This window comes from Blastocystis hominis (assembly GCF_000151665.1).
Source record: "Blastocystis hominis, Singapore isolate B (sub-type 7) whole genome shotgun sequence assembly, scaffold_15".
NCBI classification, from domain to species: Eukaryota; class Bigyra; order Opalinata; family Blastocystidae; genus Blastocystis; species Blastocystis hominis.
Window position 1 is genome coordinate 276,277 of NW_013171822.1, and position 27,620 is coordinate 303,896.

The 27,620-nt window shown below is 46.1% G+C and overlaps 10 protein-coding genes; 7 read left to right on the plus strand and 3 right to left on the minus strand.

Annotated features, from left to right (window-relative positions):
• Positions 1-2,748: 2,748 nt before the first annotated feature.
• Positions 2,749-3,657, plus strand: GSBLH_T00001997001 (uncharacterized protein; the record flags this gene model as incomplete). The annotated part of the gene is made up of 2 exons (XM_013040495.1): positions 2,749-2,901; positions 2,941-3,657. 2 exons carry the CDS (start codon positions 2,749-2,751, stop codon positions 3,655-3,657), a joined length of 870 nt encoding a protein of 289 aa, XP_012895949.1.
• Positions 3,658-4,547: 890 nt separating this feature from the next.
• On the plus strand, positions 4,548-4,990 carry GSBLH_T00001998001 (uncharacterized protein). XM_013040496.1 has 2 exons: positions 4,548-4,624; positions 4,657-4,990. The coding sequence occupies exons 1-2, from the start codon at positions 4,598-4,600 to the stop codon at positions 4,951-4,953; spliced, it is 324 nt and encodes a 107-aa protein (XP_012895950.1). The 5' UTR covers positions 4,548-4,597; the 3' UTR covers positions 4,954-4,990.
• A 555-nt stretch (positions 4,991-5,545) lies between these two features.
• On the plus strand, positions 5,546-6,334 carry GSBLH_T00006367001 (uncharacterized protein; the record flags this gene model as incomplete). Its single annotated transcript, XM_013040497.1, is given in 4 exon segments — positions 5,546-5,585; positions 5,601-5,753; positions 5,785-5,867; positions 5,903-6,334. The coding sequence occupies 4 exon segments, from the start codon at positions 5,546-5,548 to the stop codon at positions 6,332-6,334; spliced, it is 708 nt and encodes a 235-aa protein (XP_012895951.1).
• Positions 6,335-6,921: 587 nt separating this feature from the next.
• GSBLH_T00001999001 (uncharacterized protein) lies at positions 6,922-8,943 on the minus strand (the record flags this gene model as incomplete). The annotated part of the gene is made up of 1 exon (XM_013040498.1): positions 6,922-8,943. The coding sequence occupies one exon, from the start codon at positions 8,941-8,943 to the stop codon at positions 6,922-6,924; it is 2,022 nt and encodes a 673-aa protein (XP_012895952.1).
• Positions 8,944-10,322: 1,379 nt separating this feature from the next.
• GSBLH_T00006368001 (uncharacterized protein) lies at positions 10,323-10,833 on the plus strand (the record flags this gene model as incomplete). The annotated part of the gene is made up of 3 exons (XM_013040499.1): positions 10,323-10,541; positions 10,620-10,738; positions 10,785-10,833. 3 exons carry the CDS (start codon positions 10,323-10,325, stop codon positions 10,831-10,833), a joined length of 387 nt encoding a protein of 128 aa, XP_012895953.1.
• Positions 10,834-11,358: 525 nt separating this feature from the next.
• Positions 11,359-11,654, plus strand: GSBLH_T00002000001 (uncharacterized protein). XM_013040500.1 has 3 exons: positions 11,359-11,388; positions 11,419-11,527; positions 11,556-11,654. The coding sequence occupies exons 2-3, from the start codon at positions 11,466-11,468 to the stop codon at positions 11,629-11,631; spliced, it is 138 nt and encodes a 45-aa protein (XP_012895954.1). The 5' UTR covers positions 11,359-11,388; positions 11,419-11,465; the 3' UTR covers positions 11,632-11,654.
• Positions 11,655-11,676: 22 nt separating this feature from the next.
• Positions 11,677-12,854, minus strand: GSBLH_T00002001001 (uncharacterized protein; the record flags this gene model as incomplete). XM_013040501.1 has 3 exons in its annotated part: positions 11,677-12,634; positions 12,665-12,757; positions 12,789-12,854. 3 exons carry the CDS (start codon positions 12,852-12,854, stop codon positions 11,693-11,695), a joined length of 1,101 nt encoding a protein of 366 aa, XP_012895955.1. The 3' UTR covers positions 11,677-11,692.
• A 274-nt stretch (positions 12,855-13,128) lies between these two features.
• GSBLH_T00002002001 (uncharacterized protein) lies at positions 13,129-14,628 on the plus strand (the record flags this gene model as incomplete). Its single annotated transcript, XM_013040502.1, has 6 exons — positions 13,129-13,219; positions 13,252-13,628; positions 13,661-13,790; positions 13,819-14,010; positions 14,039-14,255; positions 14,289-14,628. 6 exons carry the CDS (start codon positions 13,129-13,131, stop codon positions 14,626-14,628), a joined length of 1,347 nt encoding a protein of 448 aa, XP_012895956.1.
• Positions 14,629-15,030: 402 nt separating this feature from the next.
• Positions 15,031-15,807, plus strand: GSBLH_T00002003001 (uncharacterized protein). XM_013040503.1 has 4 exons: positions 15,031-15,102; positions 15,133-15,168; positions 15,201-15,254; positions 15,284-15,807. The coding sequence occupies exons 1-4, from the start codon at positions 15,045-15,047 to the stop codon at positions 15,742-15,744; spliced, it is 609 nt and encodes a 202-aa protein (XP_012895957.1). The 5' UTR covers positions 15,031-15,044; the 3' UTR covers positions 15,745-15,807.
• A 905-nt stretch (positions 15,808-16,712) lies between these two features.
• GSBLH_T00002004001 (uncharacterized protein) lies at positions 16,713-17,726 on the minus strand (the record flags this gene model as incomplete). Its single annotated transcript, XM_013040504.1, has 2 exons — positions 16,713-16,916; positions 16,947-17,726. The coding sequence occupies 2 exons, from the start codon at positions 17,724-17,726 to the stop codon at positions 16,713-16,715; spliced, it is 984 nt and encodes a 327-aa protein (XP_012895958.1).
• Between the last annotated feature and the right edge of the window lie 9,894 nt (positions 17,727-27,620).

The following is a 27,620-nucleotide window of genomic DNA, read 5'->3' on the forward strand; positions in this document are numbered from 1 at the left end:
TATGTGATAGCGAATAGATTGTCGAGTTTGGATGTGGATGTCCAAAAAACGAAGTTCGAGGATGGATATGGATTCGAAGATGTGATCGTCCTGGGTGCTGTACGAGAAGGCAATGCGATTGAGTTCTAGAACGAGACTCTTCCTGAAGGCTACCATTATGTCGAATTTTTAGATAAAGTGGAGCGAAACGTAAAGTTCTATTTTGTTTATTCACCCCAGCAATCTCTCTACATCGCCGTGAAGCCCGCTACTGCCCAAACGACCCGCTATCTATCGCACATCGCCATTCTGGGCAACACCCGCGAAGACATTCTTCCTCCCGGCTACACATCGATCACCCGCACTCCGAACGGTTCGGACGCCAATCTGAGCCTCCTGAGCAAGAGCAACCAGTGCTATCTGTGCGTCCGCTACGCGGAACACGGGCTTCGCGTGACTTCGCTGGCGCTCTCACCGCGCAAGAGAAAGGATTTTCCTCCAGGTACGCGTAGCGGGGCGTGTGGCGAAGATAGGATTCTTCCGCGTGCGCAAAACGATCGGAGGTAGCTCCGCGAAGCTCGGAAAGAAAAGCCAGGACGCGTATTTGCTCGTATTTAAGAAGGTGAAATCGCCAATCCTGGCTGACTCGCAGGATTTCGAGCACATTCTCGCCCTCCCCGACTCGCTGAGCGCATTCATCGATCTGCAAATCGCGCTCTCCGACGTGGAAACCGACGAAGTGCCGCTCGACGACGTCCAGCTCGACGAGATTCCCGACGCTCCGCTGCCCGAGCAGTCCGCCGCAGTCGACGCAGATTCCCGCGAGGCGAGCGAGCTGGCGCAGAGCGCGGTGGGGGCGCTGGAGAAGGAGAACGCGGAGAAGGTGCGCGCGATCAAGAACGAGCTGTGCAAATACGCGGTGCAGCGACTGCGTCCGGCCTTGCCGCTTCTGATTGGCTGCCACAGCAACGATCCGAAATTGGTGCATCTGTGCTTGGAAGGACTGCACCATTTCGTGATGATCGGGACGTGCTCGACGCTGGGCAAGACGGTGGATCCGGTGCTGGACTGCTTCCTCACGGGCGTGTTTGAAGGGTCGCTGGCGTGCTGGGCGAGCTGCCTGCGACCGCTCCTGGATATTCTGATGAAGATCATGGGGACGTACGAGACGATCCCGCAGTCCAGTTTGATGTGCATGATCACTGTGCTGTCCTCGCTGCACGGACTCGTCTATCGCCTCGAAGACGCGGGGTACAACGTGAAAGACCACGTGTTCGAGCTGCTGACGACCGCGCTGAACTCGATCATGTCGCTGATCCAGGTGCCTTCCAGCGAATCGGAGAAGCTGGAGACCGAGGGCACGCTGAACATGAACGACGCGCTGCTGAGCTACGCGTCGAAGATGGAGAGTCTGGGCGTGGGGTCGATCGAGGCGCTCTCGATGGACATGCTGCAGCTCAGCTCGCTGCTGTATCGCAGCTCGCGCTGGCAGAACTCGGTGATGTATCTGCTGCTGCTGGTGTACCACTGCCGGCGATACGGACGCGTGGGAGGAGTGGAGGGGGGCTGAGAGATAGAGATTCGACTACCACATTCTGAAGGAGTTTTTGAGTCGTAGCGGCGAGGAAAGAGAGTGAGGCGTAGAGAAGCCGTACTTCCCGCTGACGCACGCGACGACGATGCTGTTCCGTTTGGTGGTGGTGCCGTCGGTGGTGCTGTCGATGACGAACTGGGTGAATCTGTCGCACGACGCGATGCACGAGATGCTGGAAGTGGTTCGGTGTCTCTGGGAGTAGGCGAGGCGTGCGCGGGTGAGGCGTAGGATCTATCGCGAATGCCTGGTTACCGAAATGGGCATCGTCTTCACGCTGCTTCTCACCATCCTCAAGGAGTATTCCCTTTCTCCTCCCCGTTTGAATCGATAGCGAAGCCACGCTGCTTTCCATGAAGCAAGAAATCCTCGACTTCTTCTCGAACATCTTCTCCATCACCGAGTTCCTCGTCGACATCTTCGTCAATTACGACAACACCACCTCCGTCCTCACCGTCCTCACCGAGCTCATCGAGTGGTTCGACGACTTCACCATGCAGTTCCGCGACCGGCACAACCCCTCGCCCCAGGAGATCCACCTCGTTCTGCGCGGCGCCGAGCTCCTCAAAGTGGTCTCCAAGCAGATCCTCAACGTGAGCGAGAACATCCAGACCCCCGTGGAGAGCGCCGATCTCACGCCGGTCACCGAGTCGATGCTCTACAAGTCGGCTCGCGGCCGCGCGCCGAGCCACCTCAACCTCGACGACATCCAAAACACGATCATGAGTCCGTACGGACAGCGTGCCACCAAGGAGGCGCTCGCTGTGATGAAGGAGAAGGGCGTGAAGAAGTTCATCGCCACGCTGCTGGCGCAGCAGGTGATCCAGCGAACCGCGGAAGACATCGTGAAGTATCTCTTCCTCTACCTGAACCAGTTCGACGAGACCGATCTGGGCGATTATCTCGGCAGCGATGGCGGCACGACGGACGAGGAGCAGACGCTGATGAAGCAGGTGCGCTACCGGTTCACGCGTGGGATTGAGCAAGGAAGTTGAGGGTAGGCGGCACGAACTGGAAGGGCCTGGACTACGACGTGGCGATTCGGCGGTTCATCACGCAGCTGGGCTTCCGGTAGGCCGCGGGCGCAGCGGGTGACGCGCAGATTGCCCGGAGAATCGCAGAAGATCGACCGGCTGGTGGAGGCGTTCTCGCAGTGCTACTACGAAGACAATCCGCACATGTTCCGGAACCAGGACAGCATCTACGTGCTGGCGTACGCGACGATTATGCTGAACAGCGACGCGCATAATCCGCACGTGGGCTCCAAAATGACGCTCAACGATTTCATTCAGAACAATCGCGGAATGGACGACGGCCACGATTTCGACCGCGTAGGCGCGATGGACGAAGCGAGGATGTGTAACGTCTAGACCATGCTGACGAACTTGTACTGGTCGATCGTGAACAACGAGATCAAAATGCCCAATCAGCTCACGGACAAGAAGAACGTGGTGATCGAGCTCTCGCCGCAGGAGAAGCACAACCAAATGCTCCTCAAGGCCGTGCAGACGCACGTGGCGCTGCTCAAGGAGTACCGCTTCTCCTCGCAGAGCTTCGATCACTGCCGCTCGTCCGACATCGTGAGCACGCTGTTCCGCTGCCTCTGGCTGGAATTCTACATCTACCTCGACAACGTGCTGGTCAAGGGACATCTGCGCTCTCTCCTCCTCGGCAACTCCCTCGATACGCTGCGGTTCTGCCTCATGACGTGCTGGACGCTCCAGATGGAGCTCCCCGAGAAGTCGTTCATCGACATCCTGCGTCGCACGACGGCGTCGCTGCGCGAAATCCTCAGCAACGAATCGCTGAACGAAGTGAACTGCGACCTGGACATCGTGTGCAACGAGAAGGCGGAGAGCATCACGCGCATGATCCACATGGGCCAGCTTATCTCCACGCTGCGCGAGCTCTTCGAGACGGCGATCAGCGCGATGCAGGTCGAAGACAAGATGGAGCTGTTCGTGCCCGGCTCGGTCCCGCCGAGCGAAGACCGCAAATACATCTACGACCACACGCTCACGAAGATCACGCACAAGGGAGTCCACAAACAATACACGGTTCCTCCTCCATCTCTCCATGAAGCCTAGTTCTTCTTGTTCAGCGACGTCCTCATCTACGCGAAGCTCAACTTCCGCCACCTCTACGTCCCGCACCTCATCGTCCCGCTCGAGAAGTGCGGCATCCAGGAGATCAACAAGGAGAAGAACCCCAACGAGCTCCTCGTCACCACCTCCATCAAGGACATCCACCTCCTCTTCGATGATTCCCGCGAGAAAGCGCACTGGGTCCGGCGTCTCCGCGTAGTTCCACGTTTCCACGATTTATTCTAGAATGCGATTATTGCCCGCGTGAAGCAGCAGCGCGTGCAGATGGTGAACCGGCCCGGCGATGAGGCCGTTAAGAAATTCCGGTCCAGCTCGGTAATGCTCGACGAGGCCGAAGAAGTTTTCCCGCGCATGGACAATGCGGCGACGCATGCCGGCAATGCCGGAGAACTGCCGGAGAACGTGCGGGCTGCGCTAATGAAGGCGAAGGAAGTGGTGGAGGTGAAGAAGGCGAACATGCGGGACATGGAATTGCTGTATGCGCTGTATCTGCGAATCCAGTTCGGATTCGAAGAGACGTGCGACGAGAAGCAGAAGGAGGGAGTCGACAGCAAGGTACTGGAGAAGTGGAAGGGATTGGACTCAAAACGAGTCGAGGATCTTTATATTGATTTTGCGTCGGAATTGGCACTACGGAGCTAAGAGTCTTTGCATCAGCGGTTGTTATGATGTTGAGTTGCTTGTTTGCTGTTTGTTTGTTTGAAATAATAATAAAAAAAACAACCCCTGGGTTTTGCACCCCCACGCGATAATGGGAGTTTCATGGAGAGTTTGGATGGCTTGTTCGAGCCAAGAGATTTGATAATAAGGTGAGTAATTGTGTCTTTCGACGTGGAGGGGATGGAGATATTGGGGTGTCGTGTACCGAGTTCACATTCTTACCGGTTCGTAGATGAGACATCTTGCTGCTTATTTGATGCTGATGATTGGCGGAAACGAGAAGCCCGCTGTAGCTACTGATAAGGAACACTCATTCTCTAGGCTGAAGACATTAAGTCTGTTCTGGAGGCTGTTGGCGCTGAGGCTGAGGACGAAAAGATTGAGAAGCTCCTTGCCGACCTTGAGGGAAAGAACGTGGAGGAGTTGATCAAGGCTGGACTCGACAAGCTCGTTTCGATTCCTACTGGAGGTGCCGCTGCTCCCGCTGCCGGAGCCGCTGCTGCTGGTGCCGCTGCTGAGGAGAAGAAGGAAGAGGCCAAGGAAGAGGAAGAGGAGGAAGAGGAAGACATCGATATGAGCGGAGGCGGTCTGTTCGGTGATGACGACGACGACTGGTAATTCGCATGACAAGAGCTGTTTTCATCGTTATCAATCATGCTTGTTTGTTGGAAATCGTTGACTTTTTGTGGTTTATTACTATGTGGTAAGGACAGAAGGTTGGATAGGAGGGATTATGCGGCGGAGGGAGCTTCAAGAGGTGAACAGGTGGGTTTACAAGACTTTCTCGTTGATAGTAGACAGTTTGAATCGATAGGTCGCTTCCTGCATCTTAGAAACAATTGCTATCAACTCATTTCATTCCTAGGTCAAACAAACATTTTTAGCATATAGAAAATCGATTCTATTTTACTATCCTTGATATGACAGAATCGTTGCTCAACCAACAAAGCTTTTAGAAGTCACAAAAAGCGCTATGTTTCCAAGGAGTTTACATATTCTCTATTGGATTCTTTTACAATTGGTTAGTTACGCCTTCCTAACGGGTATCGTCTAGGATCTGACCCTTCCTTATAGAAACGTACGTAATTCAACTTCGAGAAGACATATTTGATAAACAAATAAGTGAAGGGAAGTGGGTGTTATTCTTTAAGGACGTATGACTTGGTTTCTCACGATTCATGGAAAGACCCCTTTTGAGAAGCGAGATGAGATGAATACAAACATCGATTACCTGGCTGCAAAATATAACGGTAGTTTGATAATAGGGTATGTGGATTGTACAAAGGAAAAGGCACTTTGTGACAAGTATCAAGTGCACTATTTTCCTACTATCAAATATGTAATTAGTAACTATGTCCATGACTATTTTGGAAGGACATCGCTTCGCTCTCTCATTGAAATGTGTGATTCTTTGAATCGTAACGCATTGATCTCTGTTTTGACAAGCAGCGGAATCGATTACAATGATATCGGATGACGCCACCTACACTTCCTTTATTCACTCTTCACAAGTCGTTTTTTTATGCGTTTACGTGCGCTTTTTTTCTCTCTCTCCATCGATCCATAGGACAGTTCTCCTTTCGGAGAGCAGCTTTACTCCCACTTCCAAAACGTCTCTCAATATCTCCTCCTCTACGCCGTTTCCTTTCTCTTCCCTTTTTTCAACCCACAGACATTCGGTGCTACGCACGATCCCTTACAGATCCTCCCTCCCATCCAGCCTCCCTACGTCGTTCGCATCGAAGGCGACGAAGATCCTCTCTATTACCGCAGCCAGAACGTCACGCGCGACGAGCTCTTCAACTGGATTCGATCTCTTTCTCTTCCATTGCTCCCCGAATACCGCGGTCGCGCCTACAACGACATCGTTCGGAGCGGGAAACGCACGCTCCTGTTCGCGTTGGACTCCGCCGCGCTGATCGATAACGAACAAATCGCGCACTTGAAGCAGGTGGTGCGATCGCTGCCCGTTTCGGTAGATTCGTTCGAATCGGAATGAATTGAAGCTGAAACGCGAGTTTGCGTTTGCGTATCTGGATGGAAACGAGTGGGACGAATATCTGCGGTATTATGGCGTGACGACAGAACGACTTCCCTGCGCTTTGGTCATTCACGAGCGAGTTGGAGAAGAGAAAAAAACCCGATCACGAATAGACTGGGAAGTATTTCGCGCCCGTCTCCATTGCGCAGAGCGCCATTCATCGCTATTTGACGCGCATTCAGCGGAGTAGGAAACGTAGAAACGTGGAAACTAGATGAAATCACGCCGGTGGTGTATTCCACGCTGCGCTACACGCTGAAGCGACTGTTCCACGCTTTCATGCGCCTCCCTCGCGTGTCTCGCTTCTTCCTGTCGATTTCGCTCACGCTCTGTCTCGCAGTGTTCACGCTGCGCGTCATTTTTTACTTCTCGCCGCCCCAATCCACAGCGATTCGCTCCGACTCATCCCAGTCAACACAGGGAGCACAAGGAACACAAGGAGCACAAGGAACACAGGGAACACAAGGAACACAAGGAGCTTGGAGGAGGAGAATGCTGGGGTTGCAACGACGACGGAAGAAATTGCATGCGCAATGGCGTGTTTGTTAACAAACAAAACAAGAGCGGCGAAGAAACAGCTTGATATCGCGCTTGCTATCGCGAGGCTGGTCGTAGGGAACCGCTCGCCACAGCTCCAACTCGTAGGTAAACCCGAGAATGGGGATCCGCGCGTTCTGATTCCCATTGAACAGCGGGCCGAACAGACTCACTGACTCGTCGATTCGCACATTCACTTCGCCTCTCGGACGAAGTCCGCAAATCGTTCCCTTCACAAACTCCCCGTCTTTCCGCACCAAAATCGAGCGATTCACCCACCACTGAATCGGCTTCGCGCGCAGCTTCCGCAGCAGAAAGCGCAGTCGCTTTTTGTCCATCGGAAACCGCTTCAGAACGTCTTCGTTCTCTCGAAAAAAGCAGCCTTCGCAGAGAGGCCGCGCGGGGGAACTCGCGTTCGCGCAGAGCGGCAAATCCTGGTCGAGATATTCGTCCAAATCCACGTGCAGCTGCATGTGGAGCGACCATTTCATTCCATGCCGCGAGTGCAAGTGGCGAGAGAGATTGCACGGCCGCGGGAACTGGCGCTTGCAGAGCGGACAAATCGCCGGCTGCTCCTCGGCGAGCTTTTCGAACTGGAGTTTCATGGTGTGGTCGGTGTCGCACCAGGGACACAAAAAGTCCTCGATGAGCCCGAGCTTGCGCGAATCGACGCCCACGCAGCTGGTGTGGTACCAGACATCGCATTTGTTGCACTGAATGAAATGCCGCTGCACGAAGGACGGCTGGAAGCAGCAGCAGTGGAGGTGGCCGGCCGTGTATTGCTCGACGCGCGTGAGCAGATTGGACATGATGGTCTGCACGTCCTCCTGGATTTGCCGCTCCTCTTTGAGGACGATCTTCTCCACGCGCGCGAGCAGGCTGTTGAGCACCAGCTTGACGTCGTGGAGAATGGAGGCGGAGGAGATGGGCGAGGTCAATGCGTTCGGGTGGTTCGGAATGATGGGGACCATTGGAACGTGGGCGACGTGGGAGAACGAGGAGCGAGGAAAGGCGCTGGAAGTGCTGAGCGGAGGGTCCAATCGGCCAGGAGGAGCGAAAAGATCGCGACGCTCATAGAGATCAAGACGCTCTCCGCTCAAAGGATTCATTCCTTTCATATTACTGATTGTGTTTACTCCTCTCATGCCGCTCATTGAGTTCAATGCGTTCATTCCATTCATTGAGTTCGTTGAGTTCATTCCATTCAATGCGTTCGTTGAACTCATTGAGTTTATTCCATTCATTGAGTTCAATGCGTTCATTGAGTTTATTCCATTCATCGAGTTCATTGAGTTCGTTGAATTCATTCCATTCATTCCATTCATTGAGTTCAATGCGTTCATTGAGTTTATTCCATTCATCGAGTTCATTGAGTTCGTTGAATTCATTCCATTCATCGAGTTCATCTGGTTCAAGTTCGTCTTCAACGGCCTCAAGCCTTGCTCCATCGTCTGCACGCGCTTGGCTTCGCTTTCCAGCTCGGCCGCGCGCGGTTTGTCGGTCGCTCCCTCGGAAAACAGCCGGCGATCGCACGTCGGACAGACAAACGAGCCCGGCAAGCTCGGATCCTGGTAGGAGAGCGTCCTGCACGATGGACAAAACACGGGAGCACGCGAAGGGTTCGCTGCTGGATGCGATGGAACGGGAACGGAAAGGGGAACGGGCAGAGGAGCCGAGGGAGATGCTGATGGCAGCATCGAGGGAGTGATTGAGTGAAGGGGTGGGGGAAGAAAAGATAAGGAAGTGTAAGGAACGTTTTGCTGGGTTTGCTCAACATGGTCGTACCCTGGATAACCGAAAAAAGGGGGAGCTGAAAACTGCCCAGTCGGAAAAACGTATGGATAATTCGTTGGGATAGAATTATATACAGGAAATGCGCTACTAACAAAGGGCGGACCAACACCAGGGGCTGGAAGTTGTCCCTGGTAGGATCCATTTAAGACTACCGAATTTGCCGTGTAAGGAACACTACCGCCATATAAAACTGTGTAGGATGCACAGTATGGCTGGAAGGCAACATAGGGTGTCATCGGATAGTAGCCGTTTCCCACCCAGGATACAGAGGAATTAGGACCTGGATAGACTTCGGGTCTTGCTGGTTCAAGTGTGATGGTTGCCTTGTTTGCATCAGTACTGGCTGCTTGCGATAAATTCGAGATGTCATTCCTAGCTGTAAGATACACTCGAAATATTGGTATATACTTGGAGGCTCATTATCTGTAAGCTTTGAATTATTACTGTCCATAAGAGTTCAAAGCACAAAATCAGATGCTAAACACGCTGCGTGGTCAAAGAAAGCTTCCCGTAGAAAAGTAATAATTTGTGTTGTCTCAGGCAGGTGGACAAACGGGAATTTTCGTTTTTTGCCGACTGGCGGAAAACCAAATCTAAGCATTGTCTTGTTACCACCATTTATCTATTTACTCGACCATTTCGCGTGCTTTGAAATCAATAATGTGAAGAACCAATCATAATGGAATCTACATTTCTGTTTCAAACAAACACTTGTCCTTGAGCGAACTTACTATGGATCATCAATTTCTACTTTTTGTTCATTTCCCAAATGCATAAAAGTTAGGAAAAAACAATTGATATCTTCAGTGTAAATGTCAGGTTGTTTTTAGTTTTACCTGTTTGAGTCTTGCTTTATAGAAATAATCAGCTGTACTAATTTTCCAGCACAATTCAAATGAGTATTGCTACGTTGAAAGTACTTAGTTTCACCCGTTCTTCAAATGCCTTGCTTATGCGAAGCCACTTGATGGGGAGCCGTGGCTCGATGTTTGTGAGGGGAATGCGGAGCCGAAGCTCCGTATATCAAAATGTATGGACTTCAGACGCGTGGAACATGTATATAAAACCTACCTTATTCACTGTTGGAGGTATAGGAGGTATATTGCATGCTTGTGAGGACTATGTTGTAGGACTTTACACAATCTTCATTCTTAACAGAGTAATACGCATTGACCACGCCATACACAAGTATCCATACCAATTCTCTGGTGCATCGATAAAGGACATTCGAAAGTAGGCTCGGCGTGTGCGTTTGAGTGATAGTTTCGATATGTTGTGGGAGAAAACAAAGCGGGTGAATGCAGTAAACATTCGAATTCAGAATACGAGAAGAGGTGGGAAGAAGCCATGTATGTTTTTGCTTCCTTTCACAAATTAACACATCAGCTCTTTTGTCTCGCTTCCGCTATTATCTGCAAAACGTCAATCAAAACTATGTCGCTCTTGGTCCTATCGTTGCATTGAACCTGCTCGTGTTCTCTCTCTGGAGAGTTCCCCGCTTGTCTTCGGTAATGCAGCGCTATTTCCTCTGCTGCCCTCGCTCATCGAGTGTCACATCCATCTTCGTTTTGTTTTTGTTGATCAATTCACGAGCCAGTTCTGCACCTTTTCACATATGGAAGCATGGCATATTGCCGCTAATATGATCGGCCTGTTGTCCTTCGCGCCCCTCGTTCGTAATAAGCTGGGGACGGATCATTTTATGTTCTTCTACTTGTCTTCCTGCTTCTTCTCGTCGTACTGCTCTTGGATCTGGAGATGTGTTCGATTACGATCCGCCGTTTCCTCTTTGGGAGCCTCAGGAGCTGTTTATGCAGTTACAGCGCTCGCTGCCGTAATCAATCCTTCTTTGCAGCTTACGGCCATTTTTTTCCCCTTCTTCTCCATCAATGCTTGTTTGTTATTGGTATAGTTCTTTCATGATATAGACAGTGCCCTTCTATGCGTGTGCATATTTGAGATAATTTCTTTATTCCGGAATTCGCCATTCGATAATGTTGCTCACTTGTCTGGAATACTCTGGGGATTCGGGTATCATAAAATCCAGGTCGCTTTGCGTGACTCTCGTGATGTTTAGAGAATATTATGGAGATATTGGGGAAGATATGTATACAGGAGTTATTTGAAAATAAGATATTTGAATGTTTTTTTGAAATATCAACTTTTCCCTCCAAGTGTCGGTTGCTGAAAAAATGGGTGAGCAAGTGGCAATTGTGAGAAATTCCGAATACCAGCTAGAGTGTATCTCTCTCTTTCAGCAGTTAGGGGTCAAAGTGAGAGGCGAGCGAGCAAATGCATTGCTTGCAGTTTGCAATCTCTGTAATTCTCAGCCTATAGGATATCTTGATCTATGAGACAACGTCTGTGGCATACCTGTTTCTTCATCGACGTGATCTGACTGAAGAGACTATTGACAAATTTATATCGACTTTTAAGAATGCGTTCTTTGTATATATCGGGAAGCAGATCTCCTGGAAGCTTATCGAGGCGATAGAGTTGGCTGTGTGAAATGTTTCTCCTATCTAGAGAGAAGTATGAAGACCCCAAGTTCATTTTTGCTTCTTCCATGGAGCAGGCGATGCAGTACATGGTGCCGAATATTACTTTGTGTCAAGTAGATTCAATTTTCCACAGCTCTGAATTCTGACCGATTTGAGACCGTTTCTCAGTATTGCCAGAGAGTAGAGACTTCAATTCGCGGCTATCATTAGAAAGTCGATTCTCACTTCAGCGAAGAAATGCAAACTCATCTCCTATCATGTCTCCCGCTTCCCCAGCCTCTCCTCGAGAGCCAGTGCAGCATTCTTCTGGACTGTATGGGTAAGTTCCATCTGTGCTTTCGACCCAGGCTCGCTGTCGGCAGTGATGCAAGCCTCTTTCGAAGAGTTGCAAGAACGAGTTCCGCTGGACCGAAGCATGCTTGAGTCAATCGTAGCTTGGTTTCGTTTCCCTGTGTTCAACAAACACAATCCACACACTGCAGTATTACTTAAAACTATTCAGCTTTTTCATATAATCGTCCGCATCGGATCGGCCATCCATGCCGGGCTGGTTCGGTGCCTCCATCGAGAAGGGCATCTGGACAGCAGGGAACGGCTTCGGCATGGTGGGCTGCATCGTCGGGAACGCGTTCATTCCTCCCATTCCACTCATTCCACTGGGGTCATTTGGCATGCTGGGCACATTTGGCACACTTGGCACGCTGGGAGGCATCGGCGGGAAGGCTCCGTGCGGCGTGCCGGGCTCGCCAGCCATGGCTCCAAACCCGCTGGGCGGGGTCAAGGGGTCCGAGGGCAGCGGGGGGATCGCCGGGTCGGACGGCATCATGGGGAACGCGCTGGGCACACCAGGCGAGCTGGGCACATCCGCCACGCCAGGCACGTTAGGCACGTTAGGCACGCTGGGCACACCAGGCACACTAGGGACGCTAGGGACGCCAGGGACGCCAGGGACGCCAGGGAAGGCGGGGGGCAGGGGGCCGGGAGCCGGCGGCTGCGGGAGCGAAGGAGTCGCACCAGCGGGGTTGTTGATGCTCTCCGTGATGAACTGCGTGAAGGGGTTCACCTCCGGCTCCAGGCTCTGGAAGGACACGCCGTTCTTGCGGAGAATGTCCTGAAGCGTCTCGGAGACGTCGCTCGGATTCGGGATGCACGGGGTGAGACGCGAAGAAATGCGGGGATCCACATCCTCCGCTAGATCGCTGAGCGCGGCGCCATAGCGTCGGCGGATCTGAGCACAAATTGTACTCAACTCTTTAATCTCAACACGTCCGTCACAGAACAGAATAGAAGCTATATACTTTCTCATATTAGCAGGGACCTTCTCCTCATAGTTAAGAGAGTCCACACGGGTTTTAAAAGTTTGAATATACAGGTTTAGGATTTCAAGGGCAGCCACTGTCTTCTTGAGGTTGATAATACCTTCCGTCTAAATATGAGAAAACGAAAACACACGAACGGCAATCTGGGCCAATTCAATATCTCCGTTCTGATATTTCTTAGCAATATCCTTGCTCATAGTTAAAATCTTTCCGTTGAGCGCTCTCTGTCTCTATACCTCATTGGAACCATTTCGAATATACAAATCCAATTCTGTCAGAAGCCATAGCACAGTGGGCGTCTATAACATTTTTATCCAAAGGGTGCATGATGATTTAATAATATTTTATGAGAACTGGTTCTCACTAAACTGGATTCTGCAATCCAGTATTATTCCTATATATATATATATATCATTGTGATACTTCTTAATCATATTGACAGTCACCTATTTTAGATCTACTGTGGGAGATCGACTTTTTCCATCCATCGATTCTAGAGGAATTTTCCTTAGCTCATCATGAACAAACAATAAAACCCATGCACAGCCCAGCTAAACGACCGCACCTGCAGCAAGAAAACACCTCCAACCCAGAAACCGACATGGATGTACAAAACTCGACTGAGAATCCTCAATGGGAAGACAAGTCGAATTCCCATGCACCCACCGCTGCGGACGACCCCAGACCTCTACGTAAACCATTTCGCAAGCGACTCACCGTGAAGCCACTTCCATTCTTCGCGTGATTCACCACGCGAGCAATATTCCTGCGGAAAAGCAGACAGACGATCTAACAGTCCCCGTAGAGCTGATTGGTTCATTTCTATCCAAGGTCGATTCCATTTTCCCGAGCGGGTTCCCCGAGGGCAAGTTTGAGTATTATGTGGAGACAGACACACGACAGCGTGTCTCAAAAACGGAAGAACGCCTCGCGAACACCGACCTCCATGAAATCGAAACGTCCCTTCGCAAGGCCGGCGAGGTGCACAAGGAAGTTCGCAGCTACGTGCAGTCGAAGATCCGTCCCGGCATGCGCTACTGGGACATCTGCTGCGATCTCGAAGACAAGGTGCGTCTTCTGATCGGCGAGAACGGTCCCTCGGTTTCCCTTTTCTTCGCCTCCGTCAGATTTAGGCGGGAATGGGGTTCCCCACAGGCGTCTCTCCGAATCACGTCGCGGCACACTACACGCCGAACCCAGGCGATTCCACGGTTCTCCAGTACCACGACGTGGTGAAGCTGGACTTCGGGACGGAAGTAAACGGTAGAACCAGGAGGGGAGTGTAATGCAGGGCACATCATCGACTGCGCGTTCACGGTGGCGTTCGACCCGCAGTTTGATCCTCTTCTCGAAGCCACACGCGAGGCGACCTACAAAGCGATCCGCAGCGCAGGCGTCGACGCGCGTCTCGGCGAATTGGGCGGCCAAATCGAAGAAATCATCACGTCCTACGAGGTCGAAATCTACGGTCGAACCTACCCGAGTTTCCACGGTTTCCACGTTTGATGTAGTCGTTCCGATCCGCAACCTGTCGGGCCACTCGATAGTGAAGGGTTCGATCCACGGTTCGAAAGGAATTCCGCTGATCTACGAGGACACCGCGGAGAGAATGGAGGAAGGCGAGATCTTCGCGATCGAGACGTTCGCCAGTACGGGCAAAGGAGTCGCGAAGGAGTCAGGAATGACGTCACACTACGCGTTGAATGCGATGAGCGAGTATCCAGTGCTGTAGACATCGAATGAAGCGGTTTCGAATGGTAGAACCGAGCCGGAAGTGCGACTTTTCTCCCATGTGAAGCGGACGTTCGACACGCTGCCGTTCTGTCGGCGGTGGCTGGATCGCGAGGATGGAGGGTCGTTTGCGGTGAATGGGCTGCGAGGAAGACAGAGGAAATGCATCGACACGCTGAATGAGCTGGTGAGGAAGGGAGTGGTGGAGGACTATCCGCCATTGTGCGATATTGTGGGGAGTTATTCGTCGCAGTTGGAGCACACGCTTTTAGTGAAGTGGGGAAGATGGAAGGGATTGATGGTAGGGAGGACTGTAAGGAGATCTTCTCGATGGGAAACGACTTTTGAGGATTTTGAAAGTGTTTGTTGAAGAAAATCGTGTGTGTGTGTGTGGTAGATGAGGAAGAGACGAAATGGAAGGAGAGATTAATGATGATTGTAGAATGGATGTGGTAGTAAACTGCAAGCTCTAAATGATGTGATGTACTTGAGATAGATGATCAAAACTTAATGAACCTGAGAAAACCATTCAAGTGAGTGCTTTTTGTGTTTCAATATACGGCATAATAGTAAGCAAATACAGCATCGACCAAACATCCAAAGCATGTTTTAACAGTATTGATATAGGTTCCTCGACAAACGTGTGTACAACGTTCATTTCACATATTCTACGATCATTGAAATAGCTTAGAATAGTCAAAGTTCATTTATACAGTTTATAGCAGGAAAATACTTGTACAAATCAATATTCATTCCTTGTTTTTTGCATATCATTCATAATAACTTATGGTTACGCCTAGTGCATCGTCTTATGGCGATGGGTGCGGTATGTTATATGTAAAACGTGAGTTTGCCTGCTTAGAATTCATTCTAGTGGTTTCCCTGGATTCTGCGTGTAAAGATGATGAAAGTAGTGCTAACACGACTGTAACTCGACATTAGATTCAAGCAAATATTATGTGAACATTCGGGTTTGGGATCGTGAACGCCAGCCGAGTAGAATTCATGTAGTAAATTGAGTGTAGACAAAGCTGTGCCGATGGGAACTAAAATCGATAAATCGTTTATATTTGACGGAATTGTGTACTACGGAAATACAAACATAAATATATCGTTAAAACGAAAGCGTACACTACGAAAACCCCAAGTGGCAGCCACGGGCTCTTTCCGGCTGTTAAATTGCATTTATAAGAAGTGGATGGAAGAACGGCAAGGGAAGCAGGGAGACCAATATGCTGCATTAACTGAGCAAACCGAGTTTACTCCCTCCGTGTCCTTTCTCACGAAAGAGCAGGCGATTGCCTACACACTTCCATTCCAACGACTCACGTACGTCTCGCTCCTTCCTCATCATGAGCATTCCTCTTTATCAAAGCAACCAAACTCAAATCGCCACCCTCACCGTAAACATACTCTTCATTCCCTACTCTCTCCGCAAGCCTTTCGGCAGTCGCCCTCCCCTCATGCACATGGCAGCCATCATTAACGACGTTCCTCTCCTAAAGCGCGCGATCGACGTCGACAACCGCGGCGATCTCTGGGAGTTCAACGTAGTGCAGCGTCCAGCCTAGGAAATAGGGATTCAACCCACTCACAATCGCGTTCATCTGCCGTTTTCGCCCGACATACGAGTTTTTGGTGCGATTGCACGAGGAACACACGTTCATAGAAACCACCGACACGCCGCGCAAGTATTGCCTTGTTTTCTGTTTGAGATAGAAATGTGCTTCATTACACCGCTATGTGCGGAGACCCGCAGTATCTCAACGTCATCATGAACGGAATGCCGCGAAAGCAGGATTTCCCCAATGTTTGGCCGCGGGAACGCGTTGATCGTAGTTCTTATCGATGGCCGACGAGTTCGGCGAAACGCCCCTTTTTTCCGCGATTCATTCGCACGACGAAAAAATGGTCCACAAACTCATGCAGTCCGGGTCGTTGCTGGACGTCCGGAATAACCACGGGGACACTCCGCTGATGGTGGCGATCCAGGAGCGGCAAGAATCGATCGCGGTGCTGTTTCTGTCGTACAGCCGCGTGGGTCCAAATCGAACCCGCGTTTATTAGTACTTCCAGAAATCGGGGCGATTCTGAATAGTGCGTGTCCGGGCGCGGTGAACCACAAGGGGCAGACGGCGCTGATGCTGGCGGCGCGAGAAGGAATGAAGTCGTTGGTGGTGAGTCTGCTGCGCTGCCGTGTGAGCGAAATGACGGCGGATTGCGAAGGAAGAACGGCGCTGCAGTACGCGCTGGAGGCGAAGGAGAACCAGAAGGCGATCGTGAATGTGCTGCTGGGGCTGAAGGAGGGGAAGGGGAAGGCGAACGTGGAGTTGGTGGCGATTACGTATGCGAATGGGGAGGTGGTGGATCGGCTGGTGGAGCAGAGCGATCCGTGGGTGAAGGAGAAGATGAAGGAGCTGAAGAAGCAGGTGGAAGGGAAGAAGCTGGATGTGTTCATGGAGGAAGATGATTTGTGGAGTGTTTGTTGGAAACAGAGGAAAGGGAGAGAGAGGCGTAGACTTCGCGGAGACGCGAGCGATCGCCCTGGATGGAGAGAGTTTGGATGAGTCGACTGCGCGAGGCGGAGGAAGGAGCGATTCGATGGAGGATTTCGGCGAAGAGAACGGCGTTTTGGATGTCCTGCGTTTCGAGCGAGATCTAGTTGTGATGCAACTCGATGAATCGCACGGTGGTCAGCAGAGAGAGAAGCTCTTCCACTCGATTCGCGTTGTTTGATGTGTCTGATGTGTCTGATGTGTCTGATGTGTCTGATGTGTCTGATGGGTTGAAGGGCTCAACTGCTTTCCAATCCCTTGTTTGAATGGCGTTTCGAATGGACTGGGGATAAAGAAACGCTTTTGCTTTCGGATGGATCGCTTCCATCGCTTTCTGCGTGTCAGCCAACACATTTCGATTCTCTACTTCGGGCTGGTCGAGCTGCAAATAGGATTCAGCTTTGAGGATCGCCGCGAATCGTTTCGACTCCTCGCTACATCGTGGAAACGTGGAATTCTCTTTCTCGATGAGCTCCGCGTGTTCGATCGCCTCGATGACTTTCCTCGTTTTCATTTGCGATTCAAAAATCATCGCGCGAAGCAAATCCGCCCAATAGTTCCATTCGATATCCTTTTTTGCTGTTGCAGTTTCTACGCACTTATCGAGATATTCAAGTGCGAGTGATCGGGTTTTTACTTCGCCCATTTGGAAGAGTGCCAGCGAAGAATAAAACCAAACCGACGGATGTTTCGAAAGCGACCGCGTCGCTCGTTCCAAATACTGGAACGCGATTTCTGGCCGATTTAGGGAAATCCAAAAAATCCCCAGAATTTTGTCAATGGATTCGGGATGGCTGAGTTCCCGCGGTTCGATGGCCTGGTAATAATACACGGCCGTTTCGAAATGGCCGAGCGCGAACTCGCTACTTCCAAGAAGCGAGCGAACGCAAGCCTGCGACGAGAATTCGAGCATGTTCTTCGAATTCGACGAAACACAATTCGAACCATTCTTCGAATTCGAATCGTTCTTCGAATTCGACCCGAGGAGCGAGGTCAAAAAAGCCAACGGCTTCGTTGTGTGGGCGGCGGGAAATCGGAGTGCCGCGCAAATCGCGAGCACGCGGTCGTAGTTTCCCCTTCGAAACTCGAGGAACCCTGCGAGAACCGCGGGAGGGATGAAGAAGGGCGCGCGGAGAGGGAGAAAAGGGAGAAAAAAGAGGGAAGGCGACGCGGAATTCGATAGAAGGAGGGATCGAAGATCGCTGAGGAAGGTGGAGGGGATGAGATCGTTTTGATTGGTCTCTTGAGCGAGGGAGGCTAAGTGGCGTTTGATGCTTTTGGCGGAGAAAGACTCCAGATTAAAAAGAATGTTGAGGAGACTGGATTGATAGGCAAGGAGGTGTTGAAAGGACGGCGGCAAGGAGAGCGTGGAGCGGAGCTTGGAAATATCGGCGAGGAGCGGAAGTACGGACGTCTGAAGCCACTGAGTATGGTTAGGAAAGGGGAATGAACCTACTTCGAGGGAGTGGTTATTCTGATAGTACAGATCGAAAAGAACAAGGATTTTTTGGATTTTAAAACAGATTTGAGCTTCAGAAGATGAATCAAAAAGCGGTGAAAACTGTTCAAACACTGAAAGCGCACTATCATAGTCCCTATCTTTGCAATAGAGATATATCTATAAATGGAAGCAGTAAATAGGTAGAATACCAAGTTATATGCGATAATTAGCGAATGAAACGTATTTTCAGGCAATTTCTTTATAAAAATTAAAAACAAATAGTACTGAAGAACAGCGACTCATCACCAAAGACAGATTCTTAATGCAATCTCGAACAGACAGTTTTCCATCAATACAGCTTGAGAGTATGCAATTATTAACGGAAACAGCTATGCAATTAGGGTCAATCTACTAATGCGGCGAAGAGGTGAGAGTACCTTAGGATTCTTTATAATGTTGAAATAGAGTTGTGGATCACCATGAAAACACTGAGAATAAGCAGCAAAAAACGATTCGTTGAACAGCATAAACAAAATGTAGGTATCACGAATTTACGAGATTATAATTTACACTTCCCATACGAAATATTGATAAAAAGTAATAGTTCACAGCATCCCTACTCCTCAACAATGTCTATTTTTCAATCCATGTATGGTATTAATTATCTACTTATAGAATCTACAACAATCGATGGTAGGAAAGCCTAATAATAGTTGGAAAAAACCGCGACAAGCATTAACAAAACTAATCTTACCAATAATACATTTTTGAATGATTCTTATTGTAACATTATTAGTGACAATTTGTGTTGAATCGAGTATCACAGATTATGGTAAAGAAAGGTAGTATTTTTACAACACAGTTTCTTTTAGAACAGAGCATTCTAACAAAAACTGGAAGTATATAGATCTGGAGCAATCTAAAGAATGTGTATTAGCCATAAATGGCCAGCCAATGGAAGGGGGTCTCAATTCCTTGACAGTGGAGGAAAAAGGCAAAAACCTACATAATAATATCCATAATGTAACATATTTCTCTGGCGGCATCCCTTTTGAGTTATCTACTAGCATTACCATTTCTACTTGTAGCGCCATTCTGTTTGAGAAGGCATACGCTACAAGGAGCCAATTGGTATCATTCTCGACGAATTTGAACGGTTTAAAGGATCTGTAACACATTTTGCTCATATTAATATGCAGGTCATTAAGTATTCAGCTATGTGAACAGAATGGAGGCACATGGAATGCAATTCTCTCGCAATGTTCTCAACCATTTTATTTGACTCGCATTTGCTACTATGTACTCCAGCAGGAGAATAGATTGAAACCAGTAGAAACCGAGTAATCATAGGAATCGAGTGTGATGTAGAATAATCAAGTACAAATCAGAAGATGCATATTGCAAATTACTCAGCGATCATAATTATGTCATCTATACATTATCCCAGCCGGATATTGTTCATGTGGGACTCTATCTGATGAACAACTCTATTATCCAACCCACATATAAACTAAGGCGTTCATTGGTCAACACTGGTTCTGCTGACTCTATTGATGATGACTCCACATTTCTTTACGTGACTATTTACTATGTTTTACTAATATGCATTGTTACTGTCATACTAAAAACGATCTTCCTTTCTACATGTAAGGATGACCATCAATGTAATATACGCTTTAATCCTATTTGTTGCATGGGTGTAAGCGGATGCCCTGTATGTTTTTGCCCATGTTGCATGGATGGTGATGATAATGATGATATTGACAAAACGGCGAGTCATAATAGTGGAGAGGCTGGTTGTGATTGTAAGGATTGCTGTGATTGTGAAAATTGTTGCTTACGCTGTGGTGATGCAATTTGTACTGGTTTATGTAATGCCTGCTGTAACATGTGCTGCGAACTGTTACTCAATGCAATATTCTCCTGCTAGTTTAAGTAGTTCTGTCTGTTTAATATCATTGATTTGTTTGGAAAAGCAACATGCCATAGCAATACTAGAACAGAATCGATTTTGTTATTTTCAACGTTTTTTTAATCATAGTCTTTCCACAACTTTTCAAATTGCATTTTTAAAGTGCATGACGAAAATGAGTACTGAGAGTCACTAGTTCGAATTAAATCATCCCACTCCTATGATTATAACACTTTTCATCATAATTTGCCATTCAAAGAAAACAAATCGTCGCTAATTGAATAGTTTTTAAAACAGCTCATTGTTAAATCCATTTTTATTATAATATGAATATTTGGCTATCAGATGGTCAAAGAACCATTTCATATACTATTGATAATAATACGAGTCTAATTGGCTTAAGTGAATTCATTGAAGTATTCTTTTTATTGCGCAAAATAACCAATAGAGAGATTATTCTATCAGCGTTGAAACTTCTTTTTTCCATTATCACAGCATATCTCTAGAAAAGCATAAACCTCTTCTATCGCAATGCCATTCTGGAGATACAGTGCATATTCGTAATGTCTATACATACAATGTAGTATGGAGCGGTAAAAAACGCTGCTTTCGACATTACACCAATATCTCGTATAAAATATTTCTTACTGGCCTTCTAAAGGAGTTGGGCTTACCAACTACCGATATTGATAAATATCGCCTCATTCTAAAGAATCAGTTTCTTTCTGTTGCCTACCAGTTTCCACTTCATGGAGTTCCAGATGTAATATATCTAGAAGAAAAGAAAGGTAGAGTGATATGATAAGGAATGACCTTACAGAGGGAAATCAAACTTTTAACACCACATATTCTAGTGAGAAATGTAAGGCTACGCTCAATCTCTAATAAATAGTACCGAAATCGAATTCAAAGACAGAAAAACAGGAAAACGAAGAGGACTTGCCTGTCGAAAGCCCCAATATCGTTCTAACCATTGCAATGAATACTAAAAAACAATCATTAAGTTTAAAAAGAAACGTCCGCCTTAGAAACATAAAAAAGTATTTTTTGACCAAACTGTGCGGCCATGAGCCTACTTCGGAAGAACTCTCAAATTATTACTTGAGCCATAAAGATAATGAACTAGATGAATCGAAACAAATCGGCGAATTGCATTTATCGTCTTACTATTTTGAATGCATACTTGTTCATAAGGTACGAGTATTTGTAGAAGGCAATAATGAACCACATGTCCTAAAGTTTGGAAAATCCATTTCTGTTGAGCAGATTGTTTCCACTGTAGTGGGATCTGAGATTATCGAACCCTGTTACCTAACGAAAACAAACTCTTCAATCGTTTTGAAAAATGTCATATCTACTTCTCTTGATTTAACTCGTAAAATAGCTATACTCTACTCATGAATAGTACATTCATCAGAGGAAAAGACTATTACGGTTTCAGTCGTTGATGATGACTCGAAATCGACTTATTCACTATGTGTTCTTGTCAGTGGTAAGGCTGGAGAGTTGCTGCAATATGCAAACAAAGATCCATCTGAATTTTGCCTTTATCACAGTCGTCATGGAGTTCTCAACTTAGAGCAATCACTATCTTCTCAGGGAATTCAGAATGAAGACCGGTTGATAAGTATTTGTATGTTCTATTCGTAAATTGTAGTATGTCAAAATGGCAGACTTCCTAAAAAGCATATTGTGATTGTTGATAGGATTAATGGTGTTACTAAGGAGTATGAATTGGATGCTAAAGTTACGATTGAAGATTACATGAAAGAACATTGGAAAGTATGCTGATTCCTTTTTGGAATTTATTCTAGATTACTACTGGAAATAGTGCGAGTCTGGGAGTAATAACGAATTGGATTGTTACCCTATCCAGTAAAAAAGAACCATTGAAGATTAGTACTTCAATTCAATCATTACTGATTGGTGATTCATTGTCACTTGATTGTAAGAAACTTGAACTATTGCTTTAGATGTAGTATGGCTCAAATCAAATTTCGATAAGCAAATATCAGATAAGAGAGAGAAGTCAGAAACACAACCATTGACATCTACACTCATGAAACCTCTGAAGCCCAGTCCTTCACCTACTCCAACGAAACCTATTATTCCGCGACCAGTAATAAGAATAAAACAACCGACAACACCTAATAGTACTATTTCCAACTCAGCTTCTTCAGGAAGCAGTCAGTCTCAAAGCGATAATTTCAATGGCAATGTGGGTGGATTATCGATTCGGGGATCTGTCAATTCCGTTACTAGTTTACCTAATTCTTCACCTCATCCACAAGATGAGTATAAAGCACATGGTAGAGAGAGTGGATACTTGGTATCAAGCCAATTCACATCCTTCGCTATGAGTCGTGGAGGATTGAGTTCGACTAGTATTGCAAGGCCAAAAATTGTAACGTATGAAGCTTTTGAATTAGTGATTGCTGTAAGCTATAAATCACAAACGGTTATTCCAATACATATTGAATCTTGTGAAAAGAAAAAAAGAAAGGAAATAATAGAAAGCTCTATTGATGTGGTTCCTTGATAATGATTTCATGTATAGAGGAATCTACATGATACAGATCAAAAGAAATGGATAATGTTAGATACAAGTGGTAAAATGATCGGCGTGGAAAAAGTGGCGAGTACTTTCGAATCTAGTTATTTTGTTTTTATTATTCCTGTAAGTTTGGTAAGAGATTTCATTACAGATAGAAGAATCACTTAAACCTGAAAAGTGCACAATTCATCAAAATAGAGTCTATGGAATCTCTAACAAGACAAGTTTTTTCATACCCAGCAGGAAATCGAACGGTTCGCTTTCGAGGAGTTTGTGAGTGATCATTGTTTTCTTACACTTGTAGGGAAACTATCTTCAAATAGTCTCTTACAACTAAGAGAAATGTTTTCCGATTCTAAGTGCAATTATCTCGAAAAGGTTTGCGTTTCGGGTAGATATTGTAATATCATTCAATTTTAGATAAAATCGACAATATTGAAACGGATATTTTGTATTTTCCGAATGATGCAAGATTTGTGTTTACATGCTTATCTATTCCATGTACCAAAACACCAAGGAATGATAATGTATAGTCAATGCCATTTCAAGAATAGAAATAAGTTCAATCATCAAGATATTACGTAACAAAAATGGACGAGGAATAAAGGAGTTTGCGGTTATCTTAGGTATGCTTATATCGACTTCATAATGATAAAGACTCATTCCATAATCAAACCTACAAAGACAAAATAATACATAGCTGCCTTATTGAGAAACAAAATCCAGAGGTCTATTTTGACATACTCGTAAACAATGAAAATGTCATGGATATAGAAGATAAAAAAACAGAACATGCATTTAAAAAACAGGGTGAAGCTGTAATAATAGGTATTGCGTTACTACAATAATAATAAGGTATAGAACCGATCGATTTTGAAGAAAAAGACTTTGAAATAGTAGAGTACAATCAGCGAAGTTATGGAAATGATGAATCCATTTTGGTGTGTGAAGAAGGAAGTAACAATTATACGACCAAGATCTTTGATTCTGTGAGTGTAAATTATAAACGAACCATTATTGAAGAAGTCCCAATAATGACTGGACACTTACGAAAGACGAAACAAATAAAACAAATCAAAAGAAACGTGACTGAGAGTTTTTACTCCCTTCAATCTGCTTTGACTGATGGATGCGATTATGTTCATATGGGAGATATGATTAGTTTCAGTGGTAAGTATCATCTTCAGAAAGACGAAAAAGCATTTATTCTACCGCTTATTATCTATACTCAATCACATAACATCATTCCCGAAACAATCTATTTCCACTGCATTTCTGGAGTGAAGAATGCTACGATTGGCATTTTGTCTCCCCTAGAAAAGAATAAGGTTATCACTGTATTATGCAGATCCGATGTGCTCATTTTCCATTCTACAAAGGAGCGTGTTCGACTGATTAAGGCAATACGCTCTGACAGAGATGAATGGGAGTATATCGAATCGAAAGCTTATCGATATGTGGAAACAATGAAAGAAAATCCTCCGTTTATCAGAGAAACAAATCAAACCCGTATTCGAAACCAAATCGTGGAGGATGTGATTCAATACAACATTCCAGTGGTGATTGAAGGAGTGACTTCGTCAGGCAAAACATTCACAGTGGAGCAATACTGTCGACGTTCTCTCGTTCCCTTTGTGAGATACAACTTCAGTCCTTCGTCCACAACTGAGGAATTGCTTGGAGATATGGTGATTACGAACGATAAAACAGAAAAGATCAAATTCCAGGACGGAGCTTTCACGGATGCATTCATTCATGGCAAACTGCTATTGATGGATGAAATGTCTCTGGCTCCTCCTTCTGTGGTTCAGAGTGTGTTATCGTATTTGTTTGGCAAGAAGATTCTCCATGAAGGCAAGGCTGGAAGTGAAGAACGTGTAATGCATCGAGATTTCCGCATTATTGCCACTCAGAATCCTGCTGGAAGTTCATACAAGCGAAGCAATCTGTCTTCTGCAATTCGCGATTGTTTCCGCTTTATCACTCACGATTCAACGAAACAGAAATACTTCCCAATGATTGACAGAAAGGAAAGATTGGACATCATAACGGCGATGTTTGGAGGAAATGCAGAAATAGGAAGAAGAGTGTGTGAGATTCATGATCGAGCTGATAATCGAAAGAATGTGTCTGGAAGAGAGATTGATAAAGGAAAGGATTACACCCTTCGAGATTGTAGTCGAACAAAATGGATGATGAAAACACTGATGGATAGCAAGATGAATGAAAGCAAAGCATTGGATCGAGCTTTACAAATCGCATACAATGAAGATTTGAAAACAAATCCAGTATTCAAAGCGGATATTACTTTCAGTAAAGCTGTTCTAGACAAGGAATGCTGGAAGGATGTGTATGATCGAGCTCGATTAGGATTGGAATCTGGATGTCATGTTCTATTGATTGGAGAAACGGAATATGTATCTCGAAAGTATTGTCGAGCAATAATGGAGATAATGCAGAATGAAGGAACATCCTGTGAAGTGATTCATTGCAGTTCGACTTCTTCAACAGAAAGTGTGATTGGAGGCTATTCGCTCGAGAAAGATACTAAGGGCAAACCAGTTCCTCGTTTCTGTCCTTCTCCACTGCTTAAAGCGATTGAAAATGGAGGTATTTGTGTTCTTCAATCGATGCATTTGATGAAATCGAATGTGATCGAGCGATTGAATTCTGTGTTGGAATTATCACCTGCAGATGGCCATCATCATGTTGTTCGATTTGATGAACGTCGAGAAAGACCCGAATTCGAAATGAGTCCTAAATTCCGTGTAATCGCAACAACGTCTGAGAAAGGTTTGCTGGCATTTTCTCCTGCTTTGAGAAATCGATTTTTGGAAGTATTTGTGAGTCATGAAGATGCAAAGCGATTTGAAAACTCTCCCAAACTGGGCAAGTTTACAAGAGATGATATTGGTGAAGTGATTCATAAATACTCAAGAAAAATAAACTGGTTCAATCAGCAAGAACTCCATCGAATGGTTTATTTCGCTACTCATTTGGCTGGATATCAATTGGAAAAGCCGCTAGTGGATATGCTCGCTAGGCAACAGCCAATTCGTGAACTGCAATCCCTTCGAAGCCATTGGACTGAAGCTTCAAGATTGTTCTATTGTATTTGTAGGAACAAGGCTGTGGCATTGTGTGGACCTAGAGGCAGTGGAAAGTCCTATGCAATTCGCGAAATCATCAATAAGCTCTATATCAAAAGCTATCAAGTGTTCAGTGTGTCTGGAGAAACCGAGTTTTCCACTTTGATGGGAAGTATGGATATGAATGGCGATTTCCGTCCTGGAAGATTACTTCAAGCTGTAGAAAGTGGAGAATTAGTGATATTCGAAAATGCTGAAAACATGTCAGCAGAATTACTGGAAATGCTTGATACTGTTTGTGATCCTTTCACTGATGAGTTCACTTATCCAGCTTCTGTCAATCATCGGATTCATCCTTCATTCCGAGCTTTGTTCGTGTTTACAACACGTCGAGTGAATTCGTTGCCTTCTCTTCCTGCTTATTTCGATATTTGTGAAATGAGTCCAATCCAGAGTACTGAAGCGAAACAGTTGATGAATAGTGAAATCTGCAAACGATTATGTGATCATATTGATAGTAATGAGATTCCATTGAATGAAGTATTCACTCTGGATAAGATTTGTTTCAATACTTCTCATCCAATTTGGATTGTAGCAGCATTGTTTGCCGATCGAATGGATCGCAAAGAACTACTTGAGAGAGTGATAGAAGAATGGAAAAAGAAAGTTAACGCAAAAGTGAAGCAAGAACTTGAATCAGCAAGTGTGGTTTTGTCAACTTCTACAGTAACAGCAAGAAAATCCCCAAAGAATGAATCGAGTTCATTGCTTCAACGTGGACCTCTCAAAACAACAGTGCCAATCAAATACTCAAAATTAGAACACGTTGATTCTTCTGTATTAACTGCATTGTTTACTCTTTCTATTTCCAATTTCAAGCAAACTCGCCTTCCTGTGTTATTGGTTGGTGATTCAGATATTGCTTCTGAAGTCACTCATTTGCTGTTTCCCAATGCTGCTCATATGGAAATGTCTCGTTCAATGGAAATGTCTCACACATTTGGTGAGATTTCTGTTTGTCGTAAAGAAGACATTCAATACATTTTGAGACAAACATCGATCCAAAATGTTGATGGAACTCCAATGGAGGTATATCGAGAATACCTGAAGGGGTTATTGCATAACAAAGCAGATGATGAATCATCCCTCATGATGCGTCCTGGTCCGATTCTCCGTTCGATAATGAGCAACAATTCGATCGTGTTGAACAATATCAATCTGTTAAATGATCGATTGCTTCCTCGATTATATTCATTGTTGTTTAGTTTGGATTCGCAAGAGTTTAGTCTATTTGAGGATTATTCCCAAATTCAAACAGAGATACTTGGTAAATCGGTGAATGCGATTGTAACATGCGAAGATCCAGATTATGGAAGAGTTGCAAAGAAAGACCAATTCATTCAAGTGTTTTGTCAACCCTATTCTGGATTAGAAAGGGAAAAATATGAGTTTGATAATCGAGATGACTATCCTTTGCACATTCTACGAAAGTCAAATATGCTGAGGAATGAATTTGTGAATGCTGAGAAAGTGATTCCATTCTATCTTCGATTCCTTCAATCTGATTTGGCATCTCGAGAAAATCTGATTCAAATGGGAATGATGAATAAGGATTTGAAGGAAGTGAGTGAATTCCTTCAATCAAGCAACAAGGATGATGCAATGATAATGGATTTGAAGCAAACTCTATCATTCCTATTTACAAATAACACTATTCATGTTATCAAGTCTAGCCTTCAATCTAAGCATCCATTACTTCCTACAAAGACCACGATTCAGCTATTGGCATCCATCGTATTGGCAGATCGAAG